The sequence below is a fragment of the Caretta caretta genome, chromosome 15, assembly GCF_965140235.1.
Source record: "Caretta caretta isolate rCarCar2 chromosome 15, rCarCar1.hap1, whole genome shotgun sequence".
NCBI lineage: Eukaryota > Metazoa > Chordata > Testudines > Cheloniidae > Caretta > Caretta caretta.
The window spans coordinates 21,107,962-21,121,196 of record NC_134220.1 but is presented as its reverse complement, the minus strand read 5'-3'; the positions used below and the strand labels follow the sequence as shown (position 1 = coordinate 21,121,196).

Sequence of the window (13,235 nt, the reverse complement as noted above, 5' to 3'; positions counted from 1 at the left end):
TTGTTCTACCCTAGCACTTGTGTTGGCAAAACTTTTGTTGGTCACAGGGGGTGTGAAAAAACACACCCCTGACCTACATAAGTTTCACCAACTAAAGCACTGGTGTGGACAGCGCTGTCAGTGGGAGATTCTCTCCCGCTGACATAGCTACTGCCACTCATTGGGGGTGGTTTAATTATCCCGGCGGGAGAGCTCTCTCCTGTCGGCATAGCGCAGCTGAAGCAATACAGATTTGCCGCTGTAAGGTCCGTAGTGTAGACATAGCCAGAGTCCCTGCCCTGAGGAACTAGAGAATATCCATGTCACAGAATGCATCACCTTAATGATCACCCTGATTAACATGGAGAGGCCAAGGATTCAGTGCTTATGGAAACTGAATTCCTCCTTTGCCCCTACAGAAGGTCCCTCCAGGTCAGAGTTGAGGGTGATGTGAGAGGTTCACATTTCTGCTGCCCATGCTTTAGCTTGTTCTGTGATTCTGTGGAGGACTTCATATCACTAGTGTCAATCTGGCTTCTTTAATGGGCACTACAAATACGACACATAAAAAAGATTACAGTATTGTTTGGAAACCACCTGTAAGCAGCCATGATTTACTGGCTGCCTTGGTTTGTCAGGTCTCACTATTGCGGAGCACTGACAGCATTTATACGATGTAAGTTATTGCAGTGTGAGAGCATTTGCAAAGTGTCATAAAAGTTTTAAAAAAGCTAAACAATCCTTGCCTTTGCTTGTACAGCCTGGATAAACTGCTTTCTATTGCGTTATCTAATCTCAGGGTTGACACTATCACAGCAATGTAGATTGAACCGAACCTCTTCTGAGGAAATACAGTCGTAGGAAATACAAGAGAGGAACCAAAATGACACAGAAATCTGAGAGCCCATGGTGTTTGACTTTAGGTTCAGATAGTTCAATACATTTCTCTTGCTAGAACTTGCTGATATAGGGATGTGTGCACTGGGGTGGAGCTACAGTCTAAGGAAGAACAAAGCCACATTACCTGAATTACCACATAGAGTGGGCAGACCTTCACCAGAATATATGGTTCTCTAGCATATTAAATCAATTAATAGATTACATTTTTGTTTTCCCTTTTTGCACAGCTGACTCCTCAACACCAGATGGTGCTGTCATCCATCACTTACATCGGCTGCTCCCTGTCCATCTTCTGTTTGACTATCACTCTGGTCACGTTTGCTATACTGTCGTGAGTAATTTTAACTGTATACCTGCTGAGCAAATATCACCCTAAAAGTCTGGCAGTTTAATGCAAACATTTTCATTTCAGACCACCGAACTGGATATTTTTAGGTGTTCAAAGGTTATTAATTCCCTAAGCCCCTTTAATTAGATTCTACACATAAATTTGTAACGGTTGGTTGTTCCTCAGTTTAATTTCCCAGAATGGGAAAGTCTTTAAATAGCAACTTACATCCTTGTAATATATATCTCGTTTTGCTCTGGTTTTAGAATTTGAAAAGAGGGTTTGAGGCTGGTATCAGGGCTGATACTGAGGTCGATGGGAGTTTAGCCTGAGTAAGGACTGCAGGACTGGGACTTCACGTTTGCCTTTATGTTCATCCGAAGCAAGGCTGTATAAAGAGGCATGACAGGATGCAGGGGCAATGCTTCCTTCTTGTCGCTCATCCTCTTGTGCTGCAGGCATTTGGGAAGGGGTTATTAGAACGGCCACCGAAAGCCCAGGGAGAAGAGACTGCTGTGGCAAAAACTCTCACGGTGAAACACTGCACCTTCTGAGGTCAAGTTGAGTTTTGCAGTTGCCTTCAATGGGGCCAGGGTAAGGAATGGTGGAAGCTCCCTAAAAGTCAGGGGGCCACCAGCGGCTGAACCATGGCCCTACTCCTTGTGCCGCCCCTTCTCCCTGAGCCCCCACCTTTGTGCTGCACCTTCCCCCGAGGCCCCACTCGTGCGCCACCTCTTTCCCCCAAGACTCTGCCCCCCTACCTCCCTGCTTGCTTCTCTCTGTCCCGTCCCCTCCCCGCCATCACTCGCCCTTATGGCTGCTTTTAAAAGTGATGGGGCCATGGCCCCCGCCTTTTCCGCGGCCCCGGCGAGGATTTTACCCTCAGGGTTTAAGTGTGATGGAAGTGCTGCAAAGGACTTCTGCTGGCCCCACTGCATGGGAATGAATTTCACAGCAGGCTGGGAAGAGATTTTAATTTTTGGTTACGATGTTCTTTGCTTTCAGTCCGCTGTGAATACATCGTTGCTTGCTGCTGCCTTATTTCTGTGGAGACGCTTCCCCACTCTTACTAAAGGCAATTTTATGGGGGTAACAATATAATTGTTAATCAGCTTCTCTCTAGGATGCTGAGACAGCTCGCTAGTTTGGGGACTGATGCAGAGCCTTGCGTGGTCCTTTTCACAGGGGTGAATTCCACCCATTATTTTTTCAAAGAGCTTCGTCATCTAGACGTAGGGAAATGCGTAGTCACTCTTTTTCCAGCTGGATTTGCCTGCTCTACCATGTTTCTTTCATAGTTTAAGTGGCTGCCACTAACTTGTACCTAAAATTAGGTTGAGTCAATCTTATACTGAGCCCGAAAAATTATCCAAGAGACTTCTCAAAGCAATTTCTGAGTTGTGTTACTTGAGCCTTGACTTAGACAGTGAACAAAATACAATGGGCAGCACACTGCAGTATAGAAACCAAAAACCAAGGTGATGAAAATGAGAATAGGATGCACTCAGAAAGGACCCACATCATGCCAGCCAATTTGTTTACCACAGTGAGAATTCAGACAGAGAGTGAGACTCCCAGGGATGGATACAGAATATAATTTGGGGAGGTAGCAATTAATGCTGCATTTCCATATTCATAGATAAGTCACTCACGTGTAGATACTAGCACAATGCAGTATTATAAAAATATGGAAATGATGGGATTGATTCTCCACTCACTCACTTTGGTGTAACTCCTTTGACTTCACTGGAGTTATTCCTGGTTTACATCTGTGTAAGTGAGATGAAAATCAAGCCCAGTGTAGTTAATTGTGAAGAGCGGTAAGATGATTTGGCTATGAAAGATACCAGATACAACCACATTAACACAGAAACTAATTGTTAAAAATGAAAATGGATTAAAATGCCATTTACATATTTAAAGAAAACCCCAACATCCCCAAATTGCTTGTTACTCTTCTGAAGAATCTATAGCCTAGACCCTGATCTCAAGTTTTATTGCCTAAAAGATGGTCTAGATAATACTTAGTCCTGCCATGAGTGCAGGGACCTGGACTAGACGACCTCTCAAGGTCCCTTCCAGTCCTATGATTCTATGTAGAACTTTAGAATTGACGCTGAAATATAAAATACTCAGTAGACTATAATATATAGGAATGGGCAAGATGATGGAATAAATCTTTCCTATCTCTAATTTATATGAATTTGGCGTATATTTTTCACACAGAACTGAAACAATTATATCACATCATCCTACCTTTGTTTTCAAGCTCTTACTCTACCTCTGCTGGCCTCGTTTTCAAACAGTCCCTTAGTAGGACAAACAAATCCAACAAACCAAGTGAAATTCACTCCAGTGCTTGTGCTAAAGCCCTCTGCACAACTTCAGCCTCCTGTTAGTAATATGAAAGCCCTTTAGTGGTCTCTCTGCACTGGAAGACTTTTGCCATCGAGCTCTTGAGACAGTTAGGAGGATGAAATAGACATTTATCATTGTTTATTATTTGTATAACAACAGTATCAACTGAAGTCAGGGCCCACTGTGCTCGGTGCTGTACAAACACACAGTAAGATACAGTCCTTGCCCCAAAGAGCTTACAATCTAAATAGATAAGGCAAAGGACGGGAAGGGAAACAGAGGCACAGAGAGAGGCAGTGACTTGCCCAAGGTCACACACCAAATCAGTGGCAGAGCTGGGAACAGAATCCTTGTCCATTGAGCCCAGTCCAGGGCCTTAGCCACTAGACCAACTGCCTCCTAATCATTCAAGGGCTTATCTGTTCACTCAAGTGTAATTTCTGAGCATCCTGTTAAGAGGACCAGGTTTAGAAGCTGGATTATATGAGGCGTTTATTGCCCTACAGCAACAACAAAACACTAGTTGTCATGTTTGTTTAGTTTGTTCCAACACTGTGATATTCCTTCTAAGTCTCCTGGTCTGAGAGGCCATGCATGGACGCACTGTGCCCAGCTGGAGCTCTGAGGCACTTTGATAATATAACACATGGAAACACCAGTTTCCAAAGGGCTCCAAAGGCTACATGTGTGTTCTTGGGCAGTCAGCACCTTTGCTAGTGGGAGATCTACTCCATGGATCCCTCACTGCTTCTGACTGTGAGAGCAGAACAGCGGATGGGAGAAGGTTTGGGAAGGAAAGGAGCTATGTTACTTCATACAGCTCCCAGGAAGACACCAGGGCTGTGGAGCCTATAGGGAAACGGGAAACATCAGAAGACTTAAAAGAAGAGCTTGGACACAGCTTATAGTCACAAGGCTGAGTTACACTATTCATACATAGCATTTCTTTGAAACCATGCCATGTCACTTAAAATAATTTGATTAGTTTTTACTGGAGGACAGGACCTCATTGGACAACTGAAGGGAAATGTTGCAAACTAGTTTTAAATGGCTGTGAGCTAAGCAGAGTGGAATCTGTTGAGTTCTTAGCTTCTGTACACACTGGCAACAGATGGCCAGTGTCTAAGAGTGCTGCAGCCTTACTTGCTTTCTGGATTGGTGATGCTTCAGTTTATGTCTACATGAAGTTCATAACTAGAAAGACACTGGCACTGTGCAACGCTACGTGTCTTTGAATTACTTGTAGGACATAGATAGACAGACCTCTATGTCTCTTCAATAAACCCTTGATATTCTAAATGGGTGTTGGCTAAAATGATGACAAAAAAAGCCAACACGACAAAAAAGCTGTACTTGTTTTCCACCTAGTCTGTGTCATTGTGTCATCTGGTGGCGGGCATTATATGATGTATCATCATGAGCAGTTGGCAATGCGGCGAGATGTGTAGGAAAGATGGAAGTGCCTATCTTTGTGTACGGACAGTACTATCATTCATGATGCCAAACATCCAGCCCAGTTACTGAAAGGGTTAAAACTGATAGATAGGGACTGGCAGACATTGGATTAAATAAGAAAATCTGCTGTCCCTAAATCTTCTTCTCTTTTTAGAATCAAATTATGTTGAGGATCTGAAATATTCAGACAAGTGGAGGTTTTTCACTTGCTGGTTGTGGCTGGGAAACGAAGCAAGAGTGCCAGAAAACTTTTAAGAAAGTGTGTTGTTCTCTTAGGATTTTCAGCCTGCTTTTCTAGAGCTAAGAGAGAAAGGTTCAGACTTTTTGTATTGTGTTAATGCCCAGGTGACCCTCACCAGGGTCAGGGCCCCACTGAGCTAGGTATTGCACAGATACACAGAAAGACACAGGGCCCGCCCTGCCCCGAAGCTGGCAATCTTATCCAAGTCAAACCTAAATCTGAGCCTTTTTAGGGTCACTCATTCCTACTGAAATAGGCATAAAATGCTTGTGTTGAATACAAGTTAAAATCAAGCTGTGATGTCATTTGGGCTGGATTCTGCAAGATGTGGAGGGTCTTCTGCAAGGTGCTGATCTGCCTCTGTGCCCACTGACATCCTTCAGTGCTCAGCACCTTGCAGGATCGGGCTCTTTATTAATACTCTTCCACCCATTACTAGTAGAGCTACTTAATGTGCACCTCGATCCTTTTGGTTTGTTCAGTGTTGTGTCAGCATATTGGGGAACCTGATTAAACACAGCTTAATCCTGAAGGAAGAAAGAACTCAAAACCGCATCATAAAAAATAACCCCATGCAAATAAATCACAAATGTATTACTGCTTCTTGGAATATTGTTTTACTCATAAGCCTTTCCTCCTTCGCCCAGATCTGTCAGCACCATGCGTAATCAACGCTACCACATCCACGCCAACCTGTCCTTTGCCATCCTGGTGGCTCAGATCCTGCTTCTCATCAGCTTTCAATTCAGCCCTGGAATGGTAAGTATTTAAAAGCACATTTTGCCTTTTTTTTTTTTTTTTTTTTGGCAAGTCACCTCCATGGACGTAAATATAGCATGCCAAGAGCAAGATTGTGTGTATTACAACCTTTCTCTTATTTTAAACACACCTCTAAGCCAAATATCCTAACCCACAGCACAAGACAAAGCAAGTTAAAGGCTTTTATATCCCCAAACTATTTTATCTCTGCATCCGTCCGTGCTTGGCATTTGAAAAATAAAAACAGAGATGCTGATCATCAAATGTATGAAACTATTTCTATTCTGTTCCATTCTACCTAGATTCTCATACTGCCCTCATCACCATAGTGTCCAAACACCTTAGTGCATTAATTAATCTAACTAACATCTATCACGTTTGGTTCATCCTTTCTCTCCAGGGAGGAAATTGCATGTGCTGTAGCATTTTGTATAGGTAGGATTTTTTCCCAGTATGTGCATATTGCATTAGACAAGGAAAATTGAAGAAGTGCCCCTTGCATTTTGAGTGGAAAGAGTTGAGGTTTCTGGTGGTCCTAGTTCCTGTGGCAGTTAAGTTCTTCAGTCTTGGACTAGCTCCTGAGAAAGCTCTGTCTCCTGCACAGATGAGCTTTACTTGTGTGGCAGAAAGTTCTGTTGTGCTAAGGAACATAATTGTTGACCACAGTCCTTATCCTGGAGTTTTAGATGATTTTTTGGCTGTCATGGCCTTAGGCAATTTGAGCAAATTGAAGATAAGGACCAAGACCTTAAACTTGATTCAGTATTCTATGGAAAACCAGTGCAGAGAGTGAAGACAGGTTTGATGTGCTTGGGATAGCCATGCTGCTGAAGAGACGCGCTGCAGGGTTCTGCACTGGCTGGAGTTTCCTAAGGGCTGATGGCTCCTTGCCCCAGGTATAAGCATTGTTGTAGTTCAGGTGGAAGGTGATGAAGGTGTGCATAACCAAAGCCAGGTCATCGTCTACCAATATGGGACAGAGTTTCTTAGCCAGGCAGAGATGGTAGAGAGCATTACTTGAGGGTGCTGCTTTGTGAGTATGGACTGAATTGACCAATTGTAGGTGTGTACCTGTTTTCAGGAAGGGACCGCTCCCACCTTGAAGTTCTTATAAGACTTTGAAAGCAATGTACTAATTTTTCATTTAAAACTATGGGCCATATTGAACTCTGAGATGTACTGGTCTTCAGTCTATGGACACATCCTGCAGATGAAAAGTTCCTTGCTCCAAGCAGCTGCAGGATCAGGACTGATACCATTTGTTAGACAAGAATAATAGGGATGTGCCAAGTTACCCACAACAGATGTAATGAGCAAATAGATCTGGCTTCCCACCAGAGGAAGAACATGTAATTTGTAACCATTGATGTACTTGTGTTTGTGGCTTTTATTAAAAAAAGCTATTTAAAATTAACACAGGATCCTAAGATGTAAATTCCCTCCTGCATCAGGAGAAAACAACATCTTATTTTTAGATAATGTTCCACAGCACTTCAGATTTTTAATAGAACAAAACTTGGCTGCTTTGGAGATCAGCGGCTGTACCATACTGCTTTTGACAACCAACATGCAGGTTCTTATTCATCTGTCATTCTTTCTGTTTTCAGTACAAGCACATATGAGAGTTGTGTGCTTTTCATTCGGGCAACACAAAACATAGGTAAATTTGTATTCAAATCAACTGGCATCCTGTGGGCTTCTGGTAAGTTGTTAATATCTGGCATTTACATAGTTTTCATCTGAGGATCTAAAAGCACTTTGTAAAACTGGGTATCCTTATTTTCATTTTACAGAAGAGTGATCTGAAACACAGAGAGGGCAAAAAGTAGTAGAAGATCACCCAGTGAATCAATAGCAGAGCCAGGAATAGAATATAGGGAATCCTGATTTCTAATATCACACCATCTGGAGTCATCATAGAATCTCAGGGTTGGAAGGGACCTCAGAGGTCATCTAGTCCAACCCCCTGCTCAAAGCAGGACCAATCCCCAATTTTTAGCTGAAATCCCTAAATGGCCCCTTCAAGGATTGAACTCAGAACCCTGGGTTTAGCAGGCCAAATGCTCAAACCACTAAGCTATCCCTCCCCCCGTGGGAGGGAAGGAAGGAAGGATAGTCCATGGGCTATACTTTTCTCACTAGTGGTCCATGCTGCCCTTCTCTCACCACATCTGCCAATATGGCCCTGTGTTTCTCATGTCTTGGCACCCTTGCATTAGATGATGATGATGATTTTCAGGAGCAGTGTCATTTGTGGAGCCATGGCATTTGTCTTTCCACCCATGTGTCAGTCCCTGACGTGCACAGCTCAGGGGTGAAGGTTGACATAAAAACATGAAAGAAAAATGAACAATTCACCCCAAATTTCCTATCAGCTGAAACCTTAGCAGGTCCTGAGTGAACATGATAAGGTGCTGGGGAGAAAATGACAGCGAATGGTTTAACTTTAGATGGAAAATAAAATGCAGACTGCAGAAAACAGCAACAGTGATACAATCTGAAATAGAAAACAAGGGAAGTCTCACACTAAAATAATGCTCAATAGATCAGGAAGGCTGCTAAAACTTCACCTAGAGGACAGTCTTGGGGGAAATAAAATACATATAGGGAATAAAACAACATTGACAAAAAAGATGATCTCATTGTCATGGTCTCTCTCTTGCAATTTCCACTGATACAGGGTTTTGAACAAAAGCCCTTTGGCTCCTCACCTGCTCTCCCCACCTAGTCTTTTAAAATGCTAAGAATTCTCAGTTGCCTTTCTGGTGAAGGCTCCTCCTTTATGGGTGGCTGTTGCCAAAGCTGACCATGTTCACCAAGCTCTTGGCCTCTTATGGGACTGTGGCCCTGTCTGCACGCATACGCGGATCGTTTAGTTAAGCTTATTCAGTGAAACCGATGCAAACTCCTGTGTAGACACTAATTTCATTTTAAGAGTTCTGTATTTCAGTTTAGCTTAAACCTTCTCCAAGTTGACTTGAGCTAAACTGAACTAAGCCTGCTTTAAACCAGAATTAGAACAATGCTGGTTTAACTGAACTGCTTTAATATCACCCCTTAAGTAAAGTGGAGCAACTCTGCCTACAGACAGTCTCTAAGCGGAAGCTCTGTAGGTGCAGGAGGAAATTTGCATCCTATGGCTTTGATTCTCCAATGCTCTGGGCTTTGTGCCGTCATTTAAATGGGCATGAAGTGCTTCCAAATCAGAAGGGTAGTACTGTACACTCACTTTGCCCTGATGTAAACATAATCTAGGGCAAGGGAGAAATCAGCCTGTCAAACTGTTACTCAAGTTTACTTTCCTTTTCTCCTTTGTATTTTTAGCTTCAGGTATTCCCAGCACACCTATTTTAGTTAGACAGGGCTCTAGATAGTGGGAAATTAAAGGCGCGAATTGATGTGAACCAATTTCAAGATAATTCCTTTCTTCCTTTCAACGCCTGCAACAATTTTTTTCAACATTTATTTAATTTCCCCTTTTGTGAGTCTAGAGGGGGCAGTCGGCGCCTACGATCTAATGGATGAGCTATAGTAATGGGGTCTTATTCTTTTTCTTCATCCAGCTCATACAATTAAAATAGCAATTAAGAATAATCAATTTTAAAATTAATAACAGCAGAATATGCAGTAAGTAAAAACTTTCAAGTACACGGTATGTTATTCCATGCACAAATATCAGCCATTTTCATTCTGTCACCCAGATTATATTTATTTTATATTAAGAAAGCAACAAAGCAAGGAAAAAAGTCTCCCTAAGAGAGCACAGTGTGCTTGTCTCCTCTATAGATGGCTGCAGCCAAGCACAAAATGGCCACTGCCTCCACAACAGTTAGGGGTCTTTTCTCCATTTAAAAGTACAGGAAACAGCATGTCATATATACCATATGAATTAAGGCCTGGATTTGTTCCTGGTTTTGCCATTTACTTTCTCTGAGACCTGAGCCAATGTATGTAGCCTCTCTGGGCTTCAGTTTCCCCACCAGTAAAATAAGGATAATTATATGTACGCATCATTATAAAGATCTTTAAGAGCTATGGATGAAAAGCTCCTTGTAAGTATTAACTACATGATTATTATTGTTTTCGTTTGTTGCTGTGTTTGGATGGAAGATCCTTGGTGTTACAATTCATCCTTCTTATTATTCATGTGTCCTTGAAAGCTTTTACTTACTGAGTATTCTGCGGTTACTAATTTTAAAACTGATTACCTTTAATTGCTATTTTAATTGCATGGGCTGGAGGATACTGCACAAGAGAGAGAGAATTTACTCTCGGTGCTGTGGTTTGCTTCATCTTCTCTTTCTGCTAGAGATGGGCCTATCTAGTTAAGGCAAAAAAATTTCTATAAATCCTATATGCAACACAATGGTGTCTCTCACCCTTCAAATCCAAGAAGCTGGGACAGGATATTAGGGGAATCACCCAAAATTGCCCTGTTCTGTTCATTCCTTTTGAAACATCTGGCACTGGCCACTGTCAGAAGACAGGATACTGCGATAGATGGACCATTGGTTTGAATATTTTTATGTTCTTATATTTTCAAATAAAGTGTCAGTTAGGTCCATGTAGCCAAACTAAGTACAGCAAAGGCCTGGGAGTGGCATTATGTCAACAGATGACGCAGCAATACCTGAAATTACCACTGCCCTTGGATTTTATTCAGGATCTCTCTAACCCACCATGGAATCTGGGTGCTTCAGTTAGATACCAAAGAGAGCTGCATGTAGCCCAGTGTTTGTGCCAATCAAGCAGATCTCAGTTACATTACTTGTCCATTTGCCATTTCTACTACATTAATTTCGTAGGGTGGGCACAAGTTTAGTCAATTCCATTATAACCATAAAACAGAGGAACTCTTTCCCTTAAATGTATTTAGCTCCTTGTAGAAAATTTAATCCCTAAGATTTAAACAATAGGGATAGAGTGGCATTATATGTTCTAGAGCTCTCAGTACGGAATTAATCCTAAAGTCACCTGGGCCATTTTCTTAGAGATGATAATTTCCGCACATACCATATTTTCTCCTACTGACAGGCACATCAAGCATCTTTGCCATCCAAACAGTGGCAGCCAGAGTGGATTTTTTTAAAAAATTAAAAATTTATGTTTTCACATGCTACAAAAAAAAAAAGAAAAGAAGAAGCAGCATCCAGCAGCATCCAGAGACCTGCATGTTTGTAAGGCAGAAGCACATGTATTTACACAAAATAAAATGAAGTCTACAGTGACCTAGAGGCAGTAAATAGCCTTATGTTTTACTGGCAAAACCCAGTGTGTATCAACAATTGTTTGAAGTTCTGCAGGTGGCATATTGAGCTGTTTTTCACTCTGTGCTCCTCTGAGCAGTACTGAACCACAGACACAGGAAAGAAAGGATAAAGCGAGTCCACAAGACGAGGAAAAAACAACTACCTTTACTTAGGCTACCGTCCTACGGGCATCTACCTAAACTGAAGATCAAATGAGGAGTATAGCAGTATATAGAAACAGCACATTTTCATGGTGGTGGGTTTTTTGGTTGTTTTTCTTTGGTACTGTAACAAAACTGCCACTCAAGTTAGAAGCACCATCACAAGCTGGATTCAGACAAGTTGCCCAAACGAACCTGTATTCATACTGCAGCCATGGATTGCGTCAGTCTTAATTTCCTTTGCTTCCACATTGGTTTTGCTTCGCTCAGCCACTTGCTGTTTCTGACACATCTGGTTGGCTGGGCAGCAAATGGATAGCTCACATTTTACAGATCTAGCCTCTATTGTAGGTTGGTTTTCTGTTGCATTTATTTTCTTTTGGGGGTGGGGGCAGCTTTCTTGTGTAAATCAGGTAGAATTTAAATGGACTCCATGTTATTGCTTGGCCTCTGATATTATGATAAAGAACTTAACCAGGATTTTTTTTGTAGGTTTCATCAATGAACAGATCAGTTGTGGTCCAATGTCACCAAAACATTTCAGAATTCCTTATGTATTAGTGGTATTGTTTGTTTGTATACTGATTTGGGCGTCTTGAAAGAATAGTGGGTCAGACACCAATCTCACACCCGTTAAATTCACCGTTATTTTGTTGCAGTCAGTGGAGTTTTTATGGATTTGTTATCAGTATATCAGAAAAACAGGAACTATGTCCCTGCTCCAGTGTAGAACCTCTAGAATGCAGCTCAGATAGGGCTAGGAGAGTTCAACTCTCATTACATTATCAAGTCTCTACACACCCACATAAAGGGTGAAATGCCACAACATGGCAGCTAAGCTAATACAACAAAGGGAGCTGCTTATCCACATTTGAAAGGAGTGGAGAGAGCAGACTGGTTCCCATTGGCAACGTTATTTCCGCACATAGGCATCCAGGCAATTGAAGCATGACTGTGTGCTTTGTCCAGGTGAAGGAAGGACACTAGGAAAGAAAATAATAACTGCTCTTTTGTCTTGTCACTTAAATGGGTTGTAAACTAGCAAAGGCCCCTGTGAAATGCAGTAGGTGTCTAAAGGGCTTTTTGAGTAACGTTGTCAAAGCAAAGCAATCCAGACATCATCAGTGTGCTGGAAAAGATGCAATATGGAGATGTATCTGGGATTTATTCCAAGAAGGAGGCCTAAAATATACCTTAACCTAAAGCAGACGAAACAAGTGTGTCCTGCAGTAAATAATCTGCAGCCACATCTATCAGATGGCCATGTAACGAGAGAAACTAGGTATGATGGGACAGCCTTGCAAAGCAATTAATGGTGGAAGAGCAATGGGCTGTGTGCATACATGAGGAGTGGGGAAGAGCAAGGGATTAGGTTTTGCTGTTTTTATAAGACAGGCAGTTATGGGATTTGGCACAAAAAGTATCTCTTTGAGGAATAATCAGCGATAACAGTTACGGTGTCAGCCCCTTAGGGAAAGTTGACAATTAAAGCCCATGCTCATATTGCCTGTATTCTGTATGACGCTCATGAACATTGTCTAATTCAGCTGAGTACGACCTAAGAAGAATGTTTCTAGTTCAGCTACATACTCCTAGCGCTGGCATTTCTTTCTTCGTCAAGAATTCATTTATCTTCAAAGCATTTTATAGATAAAACTGAAATTACTATTTCTCTTTACGTAAGTTGGACTCTCCTACTTTCTGGCTGCCATGTTGGCCTGTGAGACTATTTACTGTGTCCAACTGGGCTCTAAACGTTATATTATTCACAAAAATGCAGCCTCCCCTGGACCCTTCTCTATGGT

The 13,235-nt window shown here is 42.0% G+C and overlaps 1 protein-coding gene and 1 long non-coding RNA gene across 3 annotated transcripts in view; one reads left to right on the top strand and one right to left on the bottom strand.

Annotated features, from left to right (window-relative positions):
- LOC142069314 (uncharacterized) overlaps window positions 1-13,235 on the bottom strand; it is a 440,919-nt gene that overhangs the window by 73,552 nt on the left and 354,132 nt on the right. The gene's annotated exons all lie outside the window — the stretch shown is intronic.
- ADGRD1 (adhesion G protein-coupled receptor D1) overlaps window positions 1-13,235 on the top strand; it is a 240,070-nt gene that overhangs the window by 157,496 nt on the left and 69,339 nt on the right. For both annotated transcript variants that reach the window (XM_048821726.2, XM_048821725.2), the window contains 2 exons: window positions 1,107-1,210; window positions 5,909-6,020. In XM_048821726.2, the coding sequence (XP_048677683.1) occupies window positions 1,107-1,210; window positions 5,909-6,020 (216 nt within the window). The remainder of the gene's footprint in view (window positions 1-1,106; window positions 1,211-5,908; window positions 6,021-13,235) is intronic.